Here is a 25,406-nt window from a genome sequence, read left to right on the forward strand (position 1 = left end):
ATTAGTCTGTGTAATCATGCATATAAGCTAAGGAGAAGTTATTGGCAAAACAGAAAGACATTAAAGTAAATAATTGAAGGGATTAAAATCTGGGCAAATAAAGAACATATTCTTATCCATATTACTGCATAGTAGTAAAAATGTCACAACTTAAAGGTCTGCTGTATAGACCCACTGGCGGATCCAAGGGGGGCCATGACCCCCCCCCCCAAAGGTGAGCCAAAAAGTGTTTCCGAACATCCGCTAAATCATATGATTGGAAATTAATAAAATCGAGAGGAATAGCAGTGGTAGACTAGTCGAAACCTTTTCGTTTTCTGGTTTAAAATTAAATGCAGAGCTCCCAACTGACCCGCAATTCGCGGGAATTAGACCCGCAGTCTAACACCCAAACCCGCTGACCCGCACAAGCGTCCGAAAAAACCGCATTGTAATTGTCAAGTATACATAAAAAAATTTGCACCAAATTTTGACTTAGCAACCATCATTTCTTTAGCATTTAGCATAATAGTGTATAAAACCTCCTTTACAGCATAATTTGAACCTTTGAATTGGGGCGAGCAGCGAACATTTTCATGCCACGGGAAAGAATGAATTATCACCTACTATTCAATTTATTGATGTTACACACAAAAAAATGCATATTTCTCTGAAAATTTTGGGTGACAAAAGCCTTTCTAAGTGCCACCATTTTACATGTAGGCATCACCAGGATTCCAAAAAAAATCAATAGGGGGGACACCCCTCCCCTTATACCCCTCCCCCAGGACGGCGATTCGTGGCATGGACCAGCATTTGCCTTCTCAAGAGTTGGGAGCTATGTAAATGTATGAGCATGAGGATTTACAGTTTAACACCATTTTGCAGTTACAGGCTGGTTGTAAGAAATTTATAACCTATGAGAAATAAAATTTCTTGAGAAAGATGATCCCAACTTTGTTTTATAAATATTTTAGAAAATTACACCTGGGAAACATTTGTTTTAGAAGTAAATTAACATCACCATTGTTCACTTTTGTCGCACCAAATTGCATCTGAGGGCATTCAGCAATAGAAAATTTTCCAAAGGGGAGGGGGGCACCCCCTCCCCTTAGACCCCTCCCCCATATCACTCTAATGCCACTTTGGCCCCGCCCAAACAAGGGCCCTGGATCCGCCAGTGTATAGACCCCAACTATAACTATCACGGAAAAACGCTTCTTGGGAATCGACCTGCCTTGTTCGTAAAATTACTTCTTTTTACCAATTAGTCTGCAACGCCTGCCACATACTTTTCCTGTATGATGGTCTTTGTGTGAACGCTGTATGATTAACTACACTGTAGGCATGAACATATTTCCAAACAGTGTTTACACGAAGAGCCTAATGGTGTTAAGAAGCTATGCAGGCTAATCTTAGAGCGTGAGGTGGATTTACGACCGTGTAGGTCGATTACATAATCACAAAACTTTCCTAGATAAAGCGTGCTATAATTGGAGCCAATAATGCAGTTCTATAAGGAAGTACAAAAGATATCAATTTACATATAAAATAATATTTAATATGTTTGATTCCATTATCGTTATCTATTAGTTTTATAAAGCTAAAATAAAATGTTTTGATTTGGTTATAAAAAGTCATAAAACTATTGATTAAACATTAAACATTAACTGTAGTGATGTGATCATCAATTTAACTTTAACATTAAAGAAGCCTTCCAGATATTAATATATTTAAAGAGTTAATAGCTATAGAAACTTGACTACAGCTCAATATTTTCTTTTTCCTTGTTACTCAAAATAAAATAAAACTGTTAGCAAACTGCTTATCCACTAGAGAGCCTGTGTAATAGAATGTGTAAAAGTAAGTTGGCCTGACGTTTCGATCCTAGCAGGATCTTCTTCACAGGCTAAATGACAAGTAACAGTATAACAGAAGGGACAAAGTACTTAGAAAAGCAAAACTAAAATTCTGTATAAATTCAACCTTTAAAATATGATTCTGTAAAAAGTATACTCTGAAGATATATCTACTCTATAAAACAGTAAACTAATATTACAGTAAACCTTTATTTCGTTTATTGGTTTCATATGTATGGTTTCATATATTAGTTTCATATATTCGTTTCATATATATATATATATATATATATATATATATATATATATATATATAGTTTTACTAATTTGCAGCCTACATGGAACACAGCAGAAAAATGAAAGAAGCAATGTATTTGAGAGTTTCAGGGGGATGAAATAGGTTCCATCTGAATTTTCTCAGTGGTGTTTTCGTCACTGTTAACATTTTGATTTCCTTTGGGGGTTTTGGAACTCAATGAACCTGTGGATCTCGTATTGGAACTTTCCATAACTTTGTATCCTCCAGTCTGCCCAAAAATTAACCTCCATTCCATTTGGACCTCCTGGTTTCTCACACAGAAGAGGAGAAAGATGAATAATCCTTGCAGGGAGTTGCATATGAGGAAGAGGAGGTTAAATATAAACTGGGCACCACCTATCGCTAAGAATCCAAACAGCCAGGCGAGACCCAGCAGCATCAAGATGGATATGGCGTTTTGGATGCGTTTAATGTTTTCTTTCCTGGGATCATCCTTCTTGAACTGTGGGCGACATGTGATTTGTTTGATTATTAAGACAAACATGACCAGATTGAAGACCAGCATGACAGCGATGAACAGAACAACACCAATGGAAAATGTCATGGTACCTGCTTGCGGAAAACAGCTGCAGGAGAGAGAGGATCAGATGATGTCAAAAAAATCACTGACCTTATAAATAGATGAAACAGTTGCTATATAGCTGAGGATATTTAAGAGCACCGTTTTCCTAAGTAATGGTTTGTGTGAGGATAAACAGGACCAGCTCTTTCTTTGTTGTAACAGATAAAGAACCTGCCTGAACTTAGTAATCCACTGATGGTCATAAATAGAAGACCTTCCCCAGTGTGTGTGATCCCTAGATGTTTGTTAACAGCCGAATGTCCCAACTGTTTGTGGTCAATACATCTTCATCAATCGCAGATATAACCTATTGTTTATATGGTCAATGCATGTTTATGATCAGCAGCATTAGCCTATTGTTTGAGGTCCATGCATGTTTATGATCAGCAGATTTAACCTATTGTCTATGGCCCATGCATGTTTATGATCAGCAGATATAACCTATTGTTTGAGGTCCATGCATGTTTATGATCAGCAGATATAACCTATTGTTTGAGGTCCATGCATGTTGATGATCAGCAGATTTAACCTATTGTTTGAGGTCTATGCATGATTATGATCAGCAGATTTAACCTATTGTCTATGGCCCATGCATGTTTATGATCGGCAGAATTAACCTATTGTTTGAGGTCCATGCATGTTTATGATCAGCAGATATAAGCTATTGTTTATGGCCCATGCATGTTTATGATCAGCAGCATTAGCCTATTGTTTGAGGTCCATGCATGTTTATGATCAGCAGATTTAACCTATTGTTTGAGGTCCATGCATGTTCATGATCAGCGGATTTAACCTATTGTTTGAGGTCTATGCGTGTTTATGATCAGCAGATATAACCTATTGTTTGAGGCCCATGCATGTTTATGATCAGCAGATTTAACCTATTGTTTGAGGTCCATGCATGTTCAAAAACAGCAGAATTAACTTAACATTATATTAGCACTCTTGAAATATATTCCCTCTCACCAGTGGCGGCGGAACCGGGGGGGCTTGGGGGGGCTCAGCCCCCCCAATAAAAAAGTTGAGGGGGCAAATGCATGATAATCCAATATTTACCAAGGCTCCGAAACGTGCATCTGCCCATTTTTCAATGCATACTTGTCGATCTGTCCGATGCACACTATATAGGTGTAATAATTTTAGTAATTGCTGGGGGACCCTCGGCCCGTCCCCTGGCTATAGACCACATTGTCACCCCAACCGCGTCTTCACGCCCCGTGAAAAGTGGAAGCAGTGAGTGTGAGTACCAGTAAGCGTAACACAACTTCGTCTTAGGCCAATGACTTGCCTCATTTCAGCCAGTTCTCCAACATCCCCTTACTTAGTGCCGGAGCGTCCATATATACAGTCAGGGGGCGGATGCCCCCCCCCCCCTGACAGACTCAAATGGACTGCCGGCGCCCTTTTCAGCTTTTCACTATACTTTTACTTATTCGCTATTATTGACTATTTTATTGCGCTCTCATATACCTTTTGACATTTGTCATATTCTGTTGGCGTAATTTTCCGACAAAATGGCGACGACACCTATTTATTCTCCGTTTATCTGCAAATTAGCAAGGCCCGGAAAGGGTCATTTCCTGCAATCTAGGGAGTATCTTTACTCAAAATTTTTCTGTACGCTCCGCGCCAACCTGTGGTGGCGCTCCGCTTAGATAGTGTCGAGAGCGCCCCTACAGACCATTCTTGCCCCCCCCCGACCAATACCCCTAGCTCCGCCACTGTCCTTACTACACTCAAAAACGTCTTTGTGAGTACACTACGAGTATAATAGCTACTCTCTTAAAACACCATCGAATATACAAATTACAATGTTTTTACAGACTTTTACGTGCAATCTGAGAAATTGCAGACTTGAGACCCATATTTTAGAGCTAGGTATTCGCAGCATAAAACACACGGGAAGTGCCGTGTCCGGCCATCTGGGGGTTTGAAATAACCCAAAATTTTCTTGTACGCTCCGCGCCAACCCATGGTGGCGCTCCGCTTAGATAGTCTTCACACATTAGCCCCCCCAATAATTTTTCCGTTCCGCCGCGCCTGCCTCTCACTAAAGCATTTAATGTGTAATTAAATACTCCTTGAAATATATGCCAAATTATTTGGAAGGTTGATCAAAACAACAACTCTCACAAGCTAAAAATTGGGAGCAAGACTGAAGGTCATTAACAGAGGAACTGCAATCCATCAGGATGTTACTTACTAATCTCCTCTGTAATTTACTGACTTCACAGCGACCGATACTACCACAACCACAAGAGGAAGACCTGTCAAAAATGAATGTAACAGTTTATTAACTGATCTTGCATAGGGTGCATCATACTTCCAAACTGTCCATTACTTTGTAAATTACAGATTGCAAAGAGGATCCAGTTTGTCACTCTGGATATTTTGGAGGTAATTTTGTGGTTTAACCCTTTGAATCAATATCACATGAACCACTGGCCCTCAAACATTGTCTGTTCCCTCCCCCTCCCCCCCCATCACCATAGATATGAACCCTATTGCACCTCCTCTGAATATATGGAACTTAAATACTTATACAAATAATGATTACCCCATGCAACCAAAGCTGCCTTCTTCATAAAATGTTGGACACCTGAGTTAAAGACTTTAACGAACAAGAGATACATGTTCATCGCCTCTACACACATCCATGCAACAGTGGCGAGACAGAAATAGTGAATGAGGGCACCAAACATGATGCAAACAACTTCCAGATTTGCACGGTTAATCCCGATCAAGAATGAAAGGTAGAGACCAAGGAGAGCAAAGCAGAGATTAATTAAAATCTGCTGAGGTTGCTTGGACCGGAGTTTCCTGAAAGAGAAAGAAACATGTCGTTGTATTAATCCGACATGAGTTGAAGTGCAACATTAATCTTGATATGTTGAATACAGTTCAAACTACACTGCTACCAGTTCAGGTTCTATTTCCATAATATTAGCATAGTATTAGCATAATATTAGCATAGTATTAGCATGAAGCCCAATATGTAAATATAAGATATTTATTGCCTCAACTAAAAGGACAACCTGAATGTTACCGAGGATGAAATTAAAAGAAAGTACTTTGGTTGAGTTATTAAATTTGTTAAGACAAATGGATAATATTTAGGCCTGCATTACAGAACCAATCACGATCATCATCAATTTAGCCCTAAAGGAGCATGTCAGAGATTTATTATAAAGCTAATATCAATCTTGGAAACCAGAATAGCTGTAGGCCTAAAGAAACACTATTAGCACTCCCATCACACCCCTCCTCCTTTTTTCTTTATTATAATGACAAACCAAGATCAAAAGTCTGCCTAAATTAAGTCATCCATCAAAAGATTATTTAACCTCTTTTGCTTCAAATAGGCTAGACAGACAAAGCTTGGTCAGTTATGGCCAATTTTTATCTTCATTTTGGTCACAGACTTTTGCAGCAAATTGAATTTTTTTCCCATTGAAAGATATTTTCAATACACTGAAATCATGCAAACCTTCAGCATCAACGAAGATACAGGGAGTATATGTATGAAGATACACCCTGTATGTACATATATGTACATACAGGGTGTATGTACATATATGTACATACAGGGAGTATGTTCATTATATATGTAGGCCTACATACAGGGAGTATGTTCATATGTATATGTAGGCCTACATACAGGGAGTATGTACATATATGAGCATACTCCCTGTATGTACATATATGAACATACACCCTGTATGTACATATATGTATGCCTACATACAGGGTGTATGTACATATATGTACATACAGGGAGTATGTTCATATGTATATGTAGGCCTACATACAGGGAGTATATGTACATATATGTAGCCAGTTACAGTATGTGCTGATGGTTATGACACTTTAAACATATTAAAGACTTACTTGATGGCACAGAATGATACTATGGTGATGACAAGGGCAACAACTGACACCACACATCCAATGATACTCAGAACATCAAGAACAACATTATTGATATCTCCCTGTATGTCCTGTCATCAATTAAAAACAAAGAAAAACTAAATGAAATGACTATAGTCACATGCGGCAGTGAACAAACATGTGAACTAAAATCGTGATCAATTTGAACTATTGAAATAAAACGTATATGAATCATATTGGAGCCAAATAAAAGCAATAGAAAGTTAAATTCTAAAGTATCAGTTTTGATCCTATGCTTAACTGGTGTTTGATGCTATGCTTAACTGGTGTTTGATGCTATGCCTAACTGGTGTTTGATGCTATGCTTAACTGATGTTTGATGCTTAACTGGTGTTGATGATATGCTTCACTGGTGTTTGATGCTATGCATGGTGTTTGATGCTATGCCTAACTGGTGTTTGATGGTATGCCTAACTGGTGTTTGATGCTATGCTTAACTGATGCTTGATGCTATGCTTAAGGAGTGTTTTCGGCTATGCTTAACTGGTGTTTGATGCTATGCTTAACTGGTGTTTAACTTACAGTAAGTTTCAACTTTATACTGTTTCATTTTTAAAAGCTTTAATTAACCATGTAACACACAGACCCTCATGAAGAATTGATTGTCTCAATTTGGTAGAATGTGCATACTTTTAGTAATGGAATGGCTCTCTACTTATATGTATATATTGTTCCTTTATCTGACTGCCGAGATGCATTGCAATTTGTCTACTAGTAGTTAGGATCTGCAACACTATCATGAGTGAGTTAAGCAAAGATAGAAACTACTACTACTACTACTAGAACTAGAAAAATAAAGCTCTCAGAGACACAGAAGCTTTCCCTGCATAAATTCCGATCACTTACCACAAGTATGGCGAAGTTTGTGAGATGATTACATCTACACTCTACAATAGGATCATCCGACTCATCATCTGGACCAGACGCCAACTCACACCCCTCTGAGGACCAACCCCCATACCCACCTGCCAACTGAAAATCCCAGAAAACACATCGCCTTTCATCACCAACACCCTTCAACTGAGAATGTCAAAGAAAAGGAAAACATTTCATCAATTTCATAATACCACAAATATTAAATTCTCATTACAATAAACTTCATAATACCACAACAGCTTGTATAAATTGCTCGTTATATTAAACTATATAATACTACAACAGTTTATATAAATTGCTCGTTATAATAAACTTCACATGTTAACAGACGTTCCTTGTCTTTATTCCAAACAAGAATCTAACATAAACTGCAATTTGTTTTTCACCTAACCTTTACTCGTATTTGGCTCAGTCTCAAAGAGTAAATCTAGATCATAAACTATTTAGAGTGACAAACTTGCCACCAGTTTATGATACAGCTGCTTACTTGGCAGGCAAAGAATCGACTCCATGCATGTAAAGGACTCCTGAATGTCAAGAGCCCTCACATTCTGTTCATAATTACAGTTTGCATGATACATCATTACACTTAGTCTTTTGACCACAGTTGAAAACCAAAACAGCAATTTTCATGATTTAATGTCAGAGTGACTTTCATGGGACCTGAGATTAAAGCATGAATGTCAATATTTATCTCAAGGCCTTCAGAGAGTTGGGGACTTGAAAAAGCTCTTGCTTCTTGGAAACATCCACAAATTACTGATAAAACTGTTTCTTATTCACTCACAGGCAATAAATGGAATCTTGTAACTACTGGACTGTTCAGGTTATCGATTTTCTTTCCTTCAATGGTTGCCCCGACGATGAGACTTTCAACCACTTCTGTTTTTAACTGGTTATCTCTGCTGGTAAAGAGATTACTTGTACGATGAATGAGGAAGGTCACAGGAACTGAATCTGATGCATCTGCAGTGTGTTGAAGGAAAAATAAACTTATAGTTATATATAGGTGTAGGCCTACTTATATATAACTATAAGATATGAACAGGCCTCAGCACAATATACTTATAGTATGAGGTTATATACTTATAGTATATAGCCTCAGCATAAAGGATAAACAGCATGTTATGTGGAAGCCCTCCCCCTCGAAAGCACATGACATCATCTCAAACACAGCCTATATTAAACAAAAACAGGCTGGATGTTTCTAAGATATTTGAAAGAATATCATTTCATGAGTTAATTTCTTAGATACACAAAGAGCACTCCATAGAGGCCTTGCGGTTATTACACATAGCACTGATCACCATATATGTGATCTGATATTTCTTTACCATACTGGATGTCATCTAGCAAAAATATTGGGAGTGTTATAGAGGCCTTGCGGTTATTACACATAGCACTGATCACCATATATGTGATCTGATATTTCTTTACCACACTGGATGTCATCTAGCAGAAATATTGGGAGTGTTATAGAGGCCTTGCGGTTATTACACATAGCACTGATCAGCATATATGTGATCTGATATTTCTTTACCATACTGGATGTCATCTAGCAGAAATATTGGGAGTGTTATAGAGGCCTTGCGGTTATTACACATAGCACTGATCAGCATATATGTGATCTGATATTTCTTTACCATACTGGATGTCATCTAGCAGAAATATTGGGAGTGTTATAGAGGCCTTGCGGTTATTACACATAGCACTGATCAGCATATATATGTGATCTGATAATATCTTTACCAAACTGGATGTCATCTAGCAGAGTTATTGGGAGCGTTATAGAGGCCTTGACGTCATCAAACAGAGATGGATCAATTCCTCTGTAGGTATCTGTTAGACTTTCTTTCAAGTTGCCTCTGATGGTTCGCTCATCAGAGTTGAAAAAATTCCCAAATGTCATCTCAGATGAAAAATATTCTTTGTCAGCTGTAAACGCTATGGCACCAACAAATCCTCGCACATCTGTAAAGTTCACATCATCCCCTCCTTGATGTAAATTTGTCAGCTGGTTTTCCAAGGCTTGCAGAATTCGTGAGGGTGCTTCCACTGAAACACTCTCCTCATAGGCATTCTCCTCCAAATCTAGAACATTATCAACAATCTCGACAGTGTTACTGGTTACCTGTAAACATGAAATGTAATCATTATTGTTACAATAACTGATTTATAAACACGCTAAGAATTGACAACTAATCAAATTATTTTGGTCTTTAAGTTGCCATAACGATGACATTTACAATGATTGCTTAATTAATGGCAAGTTATTACCAATGTTGTGAAAATGTTTGTGTTCAAACTAATGAAGAGAGCTTATATATATTATTGGTGACCTAGGCTGTGACCTAGGCTGTTATAGGTGGTTTACTCACTGAATCATCATTTGATGCTTCTTTACACACCTTAGTGTGACCATTTGTGTTCTTTCAAGAATTTCTTAGTTTAACTTAAAAACCTTCAAGGTAATAAATTTCATTTCAAATTACCTCTGGCGATGAGCTGTTCACATTAGTTATTATCTTGAGGAGTTCTGCAACATGATCCAGATCTCCACCATCAAGATCAACAGTTCCAGTGACATCAGCCACGTCACGAGACACCTGTGTCACATTATCCGCTGTGACTGGATTGTTTTCCAAAGTCTATAAATGGAATCATAATGTAAGAGACACAGACACAGCCTGCTAGGAAGCAACTGATAATAAAGTTGAAGCTCAAAAGAAATTTCTGTTTTGATAGAATAAAATTGAGCCATGATAAGCTATAAAGGCATTGACCTCTCAGGCTGTATACTAATTAGTGATTTAGTCATGCAGTGATTTAGCCTTGCATACTCAGATACAGTCAAATAAACACATACATTTGTCAAGCTGTCAATGTTCACTTCCACTGACAATTAGGAACAAGCCAGCAGATGTTAATTCTTTTAAGTCTCAATACGTGTTTGCTGATGAATTTTCGAAATAAAACTTCCAAAGCAGATTCAATGTTTCTTATTCTAAATGCACTCTGAACAGGTGGGTTTCATAGAGAAAGCTGTCACAATCAAAAGAAAGAAATTAATTTTTTGTTGCCCTGATTGGCGTATGATCTGTTGGACGGGGCTTGCAAATTTTGATTGAAGTTTGTAGAATCTACAGACTCTTAAGACAGTTAATAAATCTGGTGAATTTTAGTTAGCTCAAAATGTTTAACGACAGATAACTCAATACAAATAGTGAACATTGATATGTAAGTTGCATAGAACAGTGTCATTTTCACTAAGCTTTTAGTGCAGTAAGCTGGAAAGGTTGAAGTTTAAATTTGACTTTAATTTCTACATCCTGAATTTCATGTTACATATGGCTCCTTATAACACAACTGTTGGTAACCACATACCCTTTGTTCAATAGATGACAAGAGACACATTTCATGGAGGTTGAAGTTAAACACCATCTCCATGCAAGTTAATTTAACTCATCATAATTACCCAACAATCTATAGGTAACACAATATGATTGCACACTGATGAAGTAAGATATTCTCGTTATTATCAAGAAATCGTTGGAAGAGCAAACATATGTTGCCATCATGAGAACTCATTCAGTGCTGTAATCATGCAGGAATTTAGGTCCAAAGCTTGTAGCAACTGAACTATCAAGCCCTTAGTTGTTGGGCAATCCTAACTTATCTTATCTATGATAGAGTTATGTGTAAGCAGATACAGAGAACTTTAATCTGCTAGTTTTAAATGCTAGCAATTGATAGTCAGTTACCTCTACAAGAGTCTCAAGAATATCTGTGTCTTCTTCACTCTCCTCTCCATCGAAGCAGTTGTTCAAGACAGGATCCTGCCAGACACTAGGAGACACAAAATTACCTGTGCACATCCTTGTAGCCCTCGGAGATCCCCCTTAAGAAAACAAATGGTCACATAACTCATGGTCACATGGTTCACATGAGTCACAGTAAATGGTCACATAACTCATGGTCACATGAGTCACAGTAAATGGTCACGTAACTCATGGTCACATGGTTCACAGCAATTGGTCACATAACTCATGGTCACATGGTTCACATGAGTCACAGTAAATAGTCGAATAACTCATGGTCACATTAGTCACAGTAAATAGTCACATAACTCATGGGCAAATAGTTTATGGTCACATGATTCACAGTAAATGGTCACATAACTCATGGTCACATGGTTCACATGGTTCATGGTCACATCCATGGGCACATAGTTCATGGTTCGCAGTTTGTTCTATTGATTAGAAATGATACAGCTCAGTCTAAAATTACTGTTTCTGATAGATATACAATGAACACATACAATGTAATGGTCTAAAGTTATAAGGCAAAGGGTTTGTGAAACCACAAACAAGTCATTCTTAGCACAGTTACAGCATCTAGATTAATATGTTTCCTGTTATAAAGAGGGATGGCCAAAAGTATTGCAACAAAAGTTTGTTTTGGCAGTCGGTCAATTCAACCTTGACTGGTTACAGCACCTACATTTAGCTGCATATCCATATTCTAGCTATTAACGAAAAGGGATATTATGCAACACTTTCATACAGATTATCTTTGTGACCTTAATTTGCACATAATTCTGATTGAGCCTAATCAAGTCACGTATGAGAGCTGCTTAGTAGTTGGTCATCTTGTGTTTAGAAAGCTACAAACACACATTTAAAAACACACAAACCCAACAAGACAAGTTGATAGCATATATAGTTTACTTAATTGCCTAGCTAACTATGATTAAAGAACTTAAGTTACCTCAATATGATTGAATGGACCGTGGTCATCATTTAAAAGTGGACTCGCATTTTATAAAATGAGTCTTTCCAAGGAAAGCTCAACTAGATTCCAGATTTAATGAAAGGATACAAGTGTTACCTGTGGTAGTATATCCCGGGCACAGCTCCACTGACTGGGCAGTCTGGGATATCTCAGATTTTAGGAATGTTAATTGACCAGCCAAAGTGTTATTAAGACCCTGTGCTGCACAAAATGCTAAAGGAAAAAATTCAGAAATATTTATAGTCTTTATAGTATTAATTGGCACCTGGACTGAGGGCTGGATAAAATATTTTGCTGTAGTCATTCCGATACATATGATTGAGTGTGTGCATCTTTGAGCTTTAAAGCCTAGCTGGTTTATATATAGCCTTGTGAACAGACACTAGATGTACCAACACATAAGTCTATGGTGCTAGCTAGTGTAGGTCAGTACTAATTAACTGCAGATACCACTTGTCATAAAGTTGCACCCTTCGGGAAATGAAATATTACTTGTTTTGTTTTAACACAATTTAACATAATATTAATAGAGAGAGTTGATTGCACAATATATTGGTATTTAGTGTTTCAGTGTTTAAAATTGCACATGTGTGACTTTGGAGATCAAAGAGGATATCAAGGTCAAATTAAATCCCATTTCTTGAGAACTGATTGATGTCAACACTTACAAGTACTTTGGAAGGAAACAGACTGGTCATCAATAGTTATATTGTTCCCAATAGATCCGAGTGGATATTCAACCAAAGTATTCTTTGCCTCCTCCACTGTTGCAGCCATCGCCAGGGTTACTAGTGCTTCAACTACAACACTGCCAGACCTTAACCTTTGAACTGTGACATCAGTTATATCTTCAATATCTGCAGACTCCAAGAGGGATGATGCAATCTAATGGCAAACATAAGAAAGCCAAAAAAAATGTAATATTAAAGATATTTAATGGAAGTTGTGATCATTTTCTGTAAACCTGCAGCATAAACAATTCAAGTTCTTGGCTGGCTTGAAAAATCAGTTTGATTAGAAATGACAGAGCAGTAATCAATTATAAAGCAAATGAATTGTTTCAAAATTAATAAAATTGACTAGAGACAAATGATCCCTCACTTGGGGACAATAAAATATTCCATGCTGAATACAACAGCTAGTCTATCTAAATTATGTTGCCCCTGTTTTCAAGTGTTGTTTACTTGAAATTGCCAAGAACGTATATTGATGAAAACTTGTAACCGGTACGGAGAGCCAAACGTTCCATAAATGTCGAAAAAGAAAATGAAGTGTCGAAGTTAATACATATATGTCCAATTCGATATCAACATGTTACAATTCGATATCAACATGTTACAATTCCATATGAACATGTCGAAACAAAATACAATATGTCATTGCGTCTATCAACATGTAAAATTCAACATCAGCATGTCGACAACTTGTAACAGCATGACACGTACTACCATGGTCATGTCAACATTGCTTGCTAGATACAATATTGATGTCGTGCTATAATTTTGGAACATCGGCGCGTGCCAACGTTTTGTTAATGCCCAAAACTGTACGTCAAGATTTATATGAGAATGCCCAAAACTTGTGTCAGCATGTTGAGAGAAGGAAATAAAATATTCAAGCCAAAGGGATCACGTTGATGCCTAATTAGTGCAATTTTTGGGCCCTTTTTTTGATTTACTGCAAATTTATCCTCTACCATGGCCCAGACAACCTCAAGGGTCCATGGCCCACCCATGATTTAATCATGTGCAAAGACACAAGGATAATTCCTGTAGTTGCATTGGACCCTTTATACATTGGAGAAACCAAAAAATACCATCTACGACTTTTATCTGTACCGGGCCCCAGACAACAGCCATAAAGGGCCTATGGCCCACACATGATTTGATTATGTTAACATAAAGCAGGATAACTCTTTTAGAGGTGTTGGCTCTATTGAACATTGCGGTATTCAAAAATACCAACGAATTCATTTTTTAACTGTAACAGGGCCCATGCAGCAACCTCAAAGGCCCAATTGCCCGCACAGGAATTAATCATGTAAAAATAGACAAAGGTATTTTGTTTCGACATGTTCATATGGAATTGTAACATATATTGTATTGGACATATTAGCTTAGACACTTCACTTTCTTTTTTGACATTTATGGAACGTTTGGCTCTCCGTAAACCGGGCCAGAAATAACTTGACTGCCATCATTAAGGCATGATGTCACAAGGGCAAATGTTTTGAATATGTCATTTTAATAATATTGGATGAATTTTACATTACAATCTTCCCTGCCTATAGCTAATACTACCAGAATCCCTGAGAGATTGAATATCTTACTAAGTTGGTAATGCTAGCCATACTGAATGCTCCTCTGCACAACTTCATGATTAAACATAGGCTATTGTGTTATATTTCAGTGGTCAAGCCAACTTCACACACAGGAGTGCTGGCAATTAGAGCACTTGTGTCTACAATCATAGGGTGACTGGTCAATTTAATTAGGTGTGCTCAAGGATGAATCCTCATGGCAGTATTTGGGGTAGTTTATGCTATCAAGTAACAATTAGTGATGCTCAAGTGAAGTTGAGGACTGTTTTTCTTCTAGGCAGGCTTGACTGTCAGGGACAATTATGCAGGTAGGGCTTTACATATTATGCAATATTTTAGATGGGAGTATCCTCTTAATAGAAAAACAACTTTTAGATATACTATTTCACTGTAATGAAGAAACATTATTTTTCCAAATGATTCACTCACTCTGCGGTTGCTATAAAGATAAATCATAGACACTATGAAGTAAAAAGATTCAAAAACTGACCAGATACAAAAAGACATTTTCAGCAAAGTTTTCAAAATAATAATTAGTTTTCTCACCAGTTGTCAACTCCTTTATTTCTTGATAATATTATCTTCATATAGTCTAATGGAGTTATTAATATCCTTCATAGTTATTTATCTGTTGCCATGCCTTGTAATTGATACACCCTTCTGCTCTACAGATACATATATAAAACCATCTGACTGAATTCAACTATGCATTTATTGTCTGCAGGATCATCTGGGGGAGTGAATAAAGATGATTGGCTAGCACATTCTTAATTGACAACATTTTGTATCAAGTAGATATGAATTCTTTTAAATGACAAATATTTGATGTACATTAAAACATACCCCTTCTTGAACAACACTAATACTGGCACTGAAGAAAGGGCTGGTTGGGTCAGCTATCTCATCAGAATAAACCAGATTGTCAAACCTCATCTCCAGTAGATATGTGTCTCTGTCTTCAGGAGTAACCAAATAAAAGAATGAATTATAACATACAAGACATGATACAACTCAAGTTGCTAGCATAAAGAAGGTATCAAATTAATTAAACTAAAACCTCATTAACATACAGAGCTGTGTAGAGATTTGAATCTTGAACTATGACCCTTTAACATTAAAATCTATTTTTAAATTACCGCATCAAAACAACGGTACTGCTTCACCAGCAATTTTAAAGATCTCTTCATGCTTGCTATCCTCATTTTTGATCTTATCAACTTATTAAAGTAACATTTCTATATGATTCCTCTAATGAACAGTGAGTACATCACACCTCAGTACCACTCCCTGCTCCACTGAAGCCTAAACCTAGATCTGGAAACTGGTACAGAGTTACAGAGTTAAAGGGTGTGAAGACTCGCGCAAAAAGAAACGTCTAATGCCGGTAATCTGGCCAAGTTTCGAATGAGGTGTAACAGAAGTGTTAGACACCACCATCGATCCCAGAAATTACAAACACAGATTGCTACCATCGGTAATAAGACACTAGTGTACATGCAGTCAGTACATATACAGCTGCGGTCAATACCCACAGTACTGTGTACATAGCAGCGTGGACATCTCAGGTCTAGATAAAAGATAACAAGGTATCACGTTTCATTACTGTACTGTCTGCATTTTGTAGCGACACAAACAAAATGTCATTTGCAAGCAACGGAAAGTTAACTTTTTCAGATGGCCGCACGTGGTTTGGGCAGAGACTTCAATGCCTTTAAAGTACATGTACTCTAGATATATATGTTGGATAATTTGTTTTATATTATTCAATTTCACTTTGGCTTTTGATTAAATATAAAATACCTAACAACAAAACTAGTACTGGGTCACTGTCTGCAAAAGAATCTCCATAAGCTCCACCTCCCTGAGCTCTGCAGAAATAAAATCCCTGATCTCTTGCATCAAGGTCAGAGAAGCTTAAGACATTGCCTGTGATGGATGTAGGATTATCTCCATTTAATCCCTTCTTGTACCATATGATACTAGCTGTATAGTCTCCCTCACAGCTAGTGTGCAAGGAACCACCAGCTGGAGATGCTAACATCTGGTCAGGGTGCACTGTGATGGCAGGCTCTGTAGAATAAACCAGGAGAAAATACTCTACGATAATGTCAATACATTAGTGAAGGTCATCGTTTTACATCTCGACAGGATTAATGCGGAGTGAGAAATAATTGAACTACACTGGCTACTGTATTAAGCAGGCTGTGAATTAAGCTTCCAATAAACTACCATAGATGTACTATGTGATTAAACCAAACATTCAAACAAACTGACCTGGAAATTACTAAACAAGTTTCAAAAGAGCAAGTATAATTAAAAGAATATTGAACAACATTGAGATTCCAACCAATAACGGAATAAAGTTGCAATCCCATTTCACAATGCTAACAATGGAATCCATGCAATAACTTTCATACTGTGTGGGAAACAAATTAGTTTCATGATATGTGATTGTTTGCCAATGCATGCACCCCTCCCCCTACTATCATTACTACACTAGCTTCTGATTGTTTGCCTATGCATACACCCCTCCCCCTACTATCAATACTACTCTAGCTTCTGATTGTTTGCCCATGCATACACCCCTCCCCCTACTATCATTACTACTTTACCTTCTGATTGTTTGCCCATGCATACACCCCTCCCAGGCGAGGCGGAACGGAAAAATAATTGGGGGGGCTAATGTGTGGAGACTATCTAAGCGGAGCGCCACCATCGGTTGGCGCGGAGCGTACAAGAAAATTTTGGGGTTTTTGAAACCCCCAGATGTCCGGAAACGGCACTTCCCGAGTGATTTATGCTGCGAATACCTATAGCCCTAAAATATGGGTCTCAAGCCTGCAATTTCTCCGATTGCAGGTAAAAGTCTGTAAAAACATTGTATTTTGTATATTCGATGGTGTTTTAAGAGAGTAGCTATTACTCGTAGTGTACTCGCAAAGACGTTTTTGACTGTATAGTAAGGGCAGTGGCGGAGCTAGTGGTATTGGTCGGGGGGGGCAAGAATGATCTGTAGAGGCGCTTTCGACACTATCTAAGCGGAGCGCCACCACAGGTTGGCGCGATGCGTACAGAAAATTTTTGAGTTAAGATACTCCCTAGATTGCAGGAAATGACCCTTTCCGGGCCTTGCTAATTTGCAGATAAACGGAGAATAAATAGGTGTCGTCGCCATTTTGTCGGAAAATTACACCAACAGAATATGACATATGTCAATAGGTAGATGAGAGCGCAATAAAATAGTCAATAATCGCGAATAAGTAAAAAGTAGTGAAAAGCTGAAAAGGGCGTCAGCAGTCCATTTGAGTCCGTCAGGGGGGGGGGGCATCCGCCCACTAACTGTATGGACGCTCCGCCACTGAGTAAGGGGATGTTGGAGAACTGGCTGAAATGAGGCAAGTCATTGGCCTAAGACTAAGTTGTGTTGCGCTTACCGGTACTCACACTCACTGCTTCCACTTTTCACGGGGCGTGAAGACGCGGTTGGGGGGACAATGTGGTCTATATAGCCAGGGGACGGACGAGGGTCCCCCAGCATGTACTAAAATTATTACACCTATATAGTGTACGTGTGCATTCGACAGATCGACAAGTATGCATTGAAAAATGGGAAGATGCACGTTTCAGAGCCTTGGTTAATATTGGAGGGGGCTTATCATGCATTTGCCCCCTCAACATTTTCATTGGGGGGGCTAGCCCCCCCAAGCCCCCTGGTTCCGCCGCCACTGACCCCTCCCCCTACTATCATTACAACTATAGCTTCTGATTGTTTGCCCATGCATACACCCCTCCCCCTACTATCATTACTACTATACCTTCTGATTGTTTGCCCATGCATACACCCCTCCCCCTACTATCATTACTACTCTAGCTTCTGATTGTTTGCCCATGCATACACCCTCCCCCTATCATTACTATTATACCTTCTGATTGTTTGCCCATGCATACACCCCTCCCCCTACTATCATTACTACTCTAGCTTCTAATTGTTTGCCCATGCATACACCCCTCCCCCTACTATCATTACTACTCTAGCTTCTGATTGTTTGCCCATGCATACACCCTCCCCCTATCATTACTATTATACCTTCTGATTGTTTGCCCATGCATACACCCCTCCCCCTACTATCATTACTACTATACCTTCTGATTGTTTGCCCATGCATACACCCCTCCCCCTACTATCAATACTACTATACCTTCTGATTGTTTGCCCATGCATACACCCCTCCCCCTACTATCATTACTACCATACCTTCTGATTGTTTGCCCATGCATACACCCCTCCCCCTACTATCATTACTACTATACCTTCTAATTGTTTGCCCATGCATACACCCCTCCCCCTACTATCATTACTACTCTAGCTTCTGATTGTTTGCCCATGCATACACCCCTCCCCCTACTATCATTACTACTGTACCTTCTGATTGTTTGCCCATGCATACACCCCTCCCCCTACTATCATTACTACTATAGCTTCTGATTGTTTGCCTATGCATACACCGCCCTCCCCCTACTATCATTACTACTGTACCTTCTGATTGTTTGCCCATGCATACACCCCTCCCCCTACTATCATTACTACTATACCTTCTAATTGTTTGCCCATGCATACACCCCTCCCCCTACTATCATTACTACTCTAGCTTCTGATTGTTTGCCCATGCATACACCCCTCCCCCTACTATCATTACTACTGTACCTTCTGATTGTTTGCCCATGCATACACCCCTCCCCCTACTATCAATACTACTATACCTTCTGATTGTTTGCCCATGCATACACCCCTCCCCCTACTATCAATACTACTCTAGCTTCTGATTGTTTGCCTATGCATACACCCCTCCCCCTACTATCATTACTACTATACCTTCTAATTGTTTGCCCATGCATACACCCCTCCCCCTACTATCATTACTACTCTAGCTTCTGATTGTTTGCCCATGCATACACCGCTCCCCCTACTATCAATACTACTATACCTTCTGATTGTTTGCCCATGCGTACACCCCTCCCCCTACTATCATTACTACTCTAGCTTCTGATTGTTTGCCCATATGTACACCCTCCCCCTACTATCAATGCTACTCTAGCTTCTGATTGTTTGCCCATGCGTACACCCCTCCCCCTACTATCAATGCTACTATACCTTCTGATTGTTTGCCCATGCATACACCCCTCCCCCTACTATCAATACTACTCTAGCTTCTGATTGTTTGCCTATGCATACACCCCTCCCCCTACTATCATTACTACTATACCTTCTAATTGTTTGCCCATGCATACACCCCTCCCCCTACTATCATTACTACTCTAGCTTCTGATTGTTTGCCCATGCATACACCGCTCCCCCTACTATCAATACTACTATACCTTCTGATTGTTTGCCCATGCGTACACCCTTCCCCCTACTATCATTACTACTATACCTTCTGATTGTTTGCCCATATGTACACCCTCCCCCTACTATCAATGCTACTCTAGCTTCTGATTGTTTGCCCATGCGTACACCCCTCCCCCTACTATCAATGCTACTATACCTTCTGATTGTTTGCCCATGCATACACCCCTCCCCCTACTATCATTACTACTCTAGCTTCTGATTGTTTGCCTATGCATACACCGCCCTCCCCCTACTATCAATACTACTCTACCTTCTGATTGTTTGCCCATGCATACACCCCTCCCCCTACTATCAATACTAATATACCTTCTGATTGTTTGCCCATGCATACACCCCTCCCCCTACTATCAATACTACTCTAGCTTCTGATTGTTTGCCCATGCATACACCCCTCCCCCTACTATCAATACTACTCTAGCTTCTGATTGTTTGCCCATGCATACACCCCTCCCCCTACTATCATTACTACTATTACTACTACTGCCACAATGTTGGTTCTTTCCATCAGGGATCAGACTACACATAGAAATGATATTTGAGTCCAAGGAAATTATAGGTTATCAGTATTTGCCAAAGGTTACCAACAATTGTTTTTGTTCTACAAATACAAATCATTCAAGAGAAAGGGTTAACTTTAATGTGATTAATTTTCTTCTTCTTGTTGTAGGATTTGCTGTGATTGGGTTCAGTAATACAAAAGTGAAAGCATGACCACAGCTGACCATTTTTGGACAATCTATCATATTTTAGGGCTACACAGATGACCTTTAAATTGCATTCTTGAAGGTCACTGTTAATGCAACTTTAGTCTGCCATTTCTTTGAGACTTCAAATCTTGTTTTGAACTTGAAATGAATATTTGATTTGGATTTTATGGGGTTACCTCCTAATGCATTGACAGGGCATTTGCTGATAGCTTCAAGGCGAACCCAAGGCGTCTTTTCTTCCAGCTCTGGAATAAAAAGTTGATTTGGACAGCTCATGTCTATGACTTTCCTGAATTCATCCAAACTGCAAGGTACATTACACTCGAGGAATCCCACCTCCATAAGAAGGTTTGGTTGGTTATTTCCACCACTTCTATCATAACTATAGTCCGCAAAACCCAGATCTTGGCTCAGTATATTCACAGCTCTTACATCAACAGTCAGTTCAGTTCTGCCCAATATCAATAGAGGGGGTAGTACAGTAACTATAGCATACCCCTCCGGCTGATTACAGGTAATTCTCTCATACACATTTGTGTGCAACAGGTTTCCAAATCCTCGTTTGAATCTTTCCATCCGGTCTCGGTTAATGGATCTGATTTCAATCTCTAAATCCAAGACTGCAGACCTTTTCTGGTCTATTTCTGGTGATGCACAAGGTATTTTAATGTTGTATAGTACTGTCCCATCAGCAGCTGAGATAGTGTTACCAATGTTGGAAACTTCATTTATAGCTGACATACAAGCTTCTACAGATGCAGTATCTGACAAAGCTGTTTGACACTGAGGAGAATCTGAAATTAAAAACACAGAGGATACAATCATTTAGAATTATTGAAATGGCATTGCATGAATTGGTATGGTTAAAGCAATATTTTGTGTTGCAGTTATACAAAATATATACCGTATTATATATCTATATACCAAGATACATATTAGAAAGTTAACCTACAAACTGACAAGATGAAATTATATATCAACTTGGATTAAGCAGAAACAATAAATTCATTATTTAAAACTTGTCGTAAACTTTCTCTCTATCATAGCTAGTGAAAAGCTTGTAACTTCAAAGAGGGATCATAATATTTTTAACAAACATATTCAGAGACAGACTGCAAAGAGAGAAAGATGGGGGGGGGGGGATAAATAAATTTTCAAAAACATCTTTAGACAATTCAATAAGTAATATGTTATAGTTATAATTTGGAGTATCAAAATGTTTGTGTAACCATATACATCTCTTATTACATTGAAGGGTGTGGAAATATGAGATTAATATCATATCTTAGTGAAAAATTTGAAGGTTATTGAATATTTGAGTAATATACGACTGACTGCAATGTTGCAGGTTGACACAAAATCACAACCTAATAAATACAGAAAGAAATGACAACCAGCTCTTAATAATGGCATATATTTATCTGGCCATCTCCATTATTTCCCTTTTTTAAATTGAAATTGTTTTGGCTACATGTTTGCATAAACATGAAAGTAATTTTTTGTTCGCTTTCAGATATTATAAATTAAAGAGGTGAATTCTCTCTTTTTGCTTTTGTGTTGTTACATGGTATATGAAGGTATGTGGCAAGTATATAATAGATTTGTAGAAAAGACATGTGATCCAGTTTGTATAACCTTTGACCTTTCTCCATCTGACTGGAATCCTGAAACAGTTCATTGATACTAACCTATGAGGCTCACTTGTACTGTTTTCTCTTGAAATAAACTTCCTTGGGATGCCCTGCATGTAACCCTTCAGAAAGATGAGAATTTAAAAAAAGAGAAGGTTGTTAACTGACATAGACACTGTATTCATGGTACTGTATACAGGTATGTAAAAACCTAAAATAAAATATGACAGCAGTTATTGTTCAGAAAATCCTTATAAAAGAGTATCTGTACAATATGCAATTGATGTAGGAAGGAGGATGAGAAGATGCAGAATGGCAGTGTGAAGGAATCTGTAATGCTGAGGTTTCAAATATTTACACATTTACTTGAATTCAATTACAAAATATTTCATCAATATCACATATATGAGAACTATAGATCAAAGGTAATGAATATGCAATGTTTTGTAATTTAGATATTTTCCTTCCTTTTTTTTCCGAAACCGACTTTGTATTAATATCTGCTGATGAACAAACTGACTCATTCTTCGCTTGCATTTTACTCCCCATACACAAATCCAATCCTATCAAAACTTGCAATAAACAAGAAACATATCTTTGCATTTCAGGGATCTGGACTATTTTCTAACAAAATGACAAGGTTTGTTAGAAACAGACCATTTGTCATAGCTACATCCTAATATTTTTAATTTGAGATTTTGAGGGATAAGATCACACTAAGTATGGTTTCTACTCACATGTTACCTTCAGCAACATTAAACATATGTTTGCCCAATTCAAGCAAAAACATGGAGCGGGATCCCAGTATGTTCAACGTGCATGCCTGCCTTTTAGCATATCAACCAAATCTAGACCCATAGGTGAATTATGTAACCAGAAAGACAATCATTTGCCTAGCTAAGCTGTTAGCATATCAAACTCATGAGAAACAACTGCTCCAGTATCAGATGTACGTGACACATCACAGCTTTTATCTTTCTCAAAAACTCACCGTGTAAATGTTTCTGAACTTGAAAGTTGTATCACTATGAACGATGCTCCGACAGCGAGAAATTGCTGCGGAATTGTTTCCAAGCTGCTGTCTACCAGCCAGGTGATATTCGGTGTGGGATACCCTTCAGCCACACAAATGACTTCATAAGGATATCCAGGGGTCACTGATGCATTCTGGGACAGGAAGGTAATCCTAGGCGCTTCTGTATATAGTGAAAAACACCATGATAGATATGAAGGATGGATACAGTCAATAAATAAAACTTATATAGTTCTCTTAAAGTATGCTGCTATAATTCTACACAATCACTGATGCATTCTGGGACAGGAAGGTAATCCTAGTTGCTTCTGTATAGTGAAAAACACCATGACAGATATGAAGGATGGATACAGTCAATAAATAAAACTTATATAACTATTGAAGTATGCTGCTATAATTCTACACAATGCATATTAGTTCCTTTTAAAGTGTTTATTTATTTTATTTTATTAATGATTTTATTTCTCATTTCGGTCTTCTTTCAACTGCATGTTAATGAATTGTAGATGATTATTTGGATGATGAATAGGCAATAGATGGTCAATAATTCTCTAAGATCAGTGGCGGAGCGTCCATACAGTCAGGGGGGGCGGATGCCCCCTCCCCTTGACGGACTCAAATGGACTGCTGGCGCCCCTTTCAGCTCTTTACCACTTTTTACTTATTTGCGGTTATTGACTTTTTTATTGCACTCTCAAATTCCTATTGACATTTGTTACATTTTGTTGGTGTAATTTGGCGATGACACCTATTTATTCTTTGTTTATCTGCAAATTAGCCAGGCCTGAAAAGGGTCATTTCCGTCGATCAAGGGAGTATCTTTACTCAAAAAATTCTGTACCCTACGCCCCAACCTGTGGTGGCGCTCTGCTTAGATAGTGTCGGAAGCGCCCCTGCAGACCATTCTCGTCCGCCTGACCAATACCCCTAGCTCCCCCACTGTCTAAGATCACTGACTTCTGCAAAATATCTCTTCAAAGTTTTGTCCTGACAATTAACTTTCAAGGCTGATTATAAACTGCAGTATTAAGAGATACATAATTTTTAAAGCTTAGCTCGTCATTATTAAGGTTTGCAATGAAGGAAGTAACATCTATGACAATGAAAAGATGATATCACTACAACAAAGTTGCCTTTCTCATCATTCCGGGCTATACTAGAGAGTTGTTCTGCACTTTTTCTGTGAAGGAAGTTTCCAATTACTGTCAGAAGTGCACACGGGATTTCCTGATCTGCAAAGATGTGCATGATCTACAACCCAGACCTTTTGATAATAAATGTATGTTTTGTTTACAATACAACTTTCTTCTAAGCATGGAGGAAATACTATATAAATTGCAGATTATTTCAGGCCTGTATGTTTGAGTTCCAAACTTTGAGGCATCCGCACTTTACCATATTGTACATATTGCCAACAATTTGAGTCAAACTAGTTATGGGTTCATATGATCAGCAATCAAGTAAGGTATTGCATGAGTATAGATTCTTCAGTAGCCCATACATAAATATAGCTATACCCTTTGGCCACTTTTGTGGGCAGCTCATAAATGTTGAATGTTAAATGTTGAATGTAAATTTTTTCAATAAATACAAAATGGTGAGCAGTGTTATCATAGGCATGTCAGGTACGTTTTTTCACTCTATATATTTATCGTTCCTCATAAACCTTAATACAAATATATATAAACTGATGAACCAGCTGAGAAAAATTATACATTATACATTTATTTATTTTTTATTCATATTCCTGCTTGCAGGAGGAAATACATACATACATACTTACATAGGCTACATTTGTACGACAAAGTTTTGTCTGTAACCTAGCTATCTTAAAGATTTTTTATTTCATGGCTGCATTATTGAACTTTGCACTTGTCATGATCAATTTTGAGTGGGATTTCTTCAAGGAATGCCTTTGTGCCTAAATTTCAAATAAAAGTAGCCTATATAGTATTTTTATGGGATTGTGTTTGA

At 38.1% G+C, this 25,406-nt stretch overlaps 1 protein-coding gene across 3 annotated transcripts in view; it reads right to left on the reverse strand.

Moving 5' to 3' along the window:
- Nucleotides 1–947: 947 nt before the first annotated feature.
- LOC139959021 (uncharacterized) overlaps nucleotides 948–25,406 on the reverse strand; it is a 37,890-nt gene continuing 13,431 nt past the window's right edge. For all 3 annotated transcript variants that reach the window (XM_071956532.1, XM_071956531.1, XM_071956530.1), the window contains exons 4-19: nucleotides 23,391–23,595; nucleotides 22,457–22,521; nucleotides 20,945–21,562; nucleotides 16,455–16,724; nucleotides 15,498–15,610; nucleotides 13,003–13,219; nucleotides 12,431–12,547; nucleotides 11,305–11,441; nucleotides 10,036–10,191; nucleotides 9,293–9,674; nucleotides 8,331–8,509; nucleotides 7,514–7,687; nucleotides 6,608–6,717; nucleotides 5,277–5,539; nucleotides 4,923–4,986; nucleotides 948–2,723 (exon numbers count right to left, since the gene is read on the reverse strand). In XM_071956532.1, coding sequence (XP_071812633.1) covers nucleotides 2,222–2,723; nucleotides 4,923–4,986; nucleotides 5,277–5,539; nucleotides 6,608–6,717; nucleotides 7,514–7,687; nucleotides 8,331–8,509; nucleotides 9,293–9,674; nucleotides 10,036–10,191; nucleotides 11,305–11,441; nucleotides 12,431–12,547; nucleotides 13,003–13,219; nucleotides 15,498–15,610; nucleotides 16,455–16,724; nucleotides 20,945–21,562; nucleotides 22,457–22,521; nucleotides 23,391–23,595 — 3,572 coding nt within the window. In that variant the 3' untranslated portion in view covers nucleotides 948–2,221. The remainder of the gene's footprint in view (nucleotides 2,724–4,922; nucleotides 4,987–5,276; nucleotides 5,540–6,607; nucleotides 6,718–7,513; nucleotides 7,688–8,330; nucleotides 8,510–9,292; nucleotides 9,675–10,035; nucleotides 10,192–11,304; nucleotides 11,442–12,430; nucleotides 12,548–13,002; nucleotides 13,220–15,497; nucleotides 15,611–16,454; nucleotides 16,725–20,944; nucleotides 21,563–22,456; nucleotides 22,522–23,390; nucleotides 23,596–25,406) is intronic.

This window comes from Apostichopus japonicus, chromosome 18, assembly GCF_037975245.1.
Source record: "Apostichopus japonicus isolate 1M-3 chromosome 18, ASM3797524v1, whole genome shotgun sequence".
Lineage (NCBI taxonomy): Eukaryota > Metazoa > Echinodermata > Holothuroidea > Aspidochirotida > Stichopodidae > Apostichopus > Apostichopus japonicus.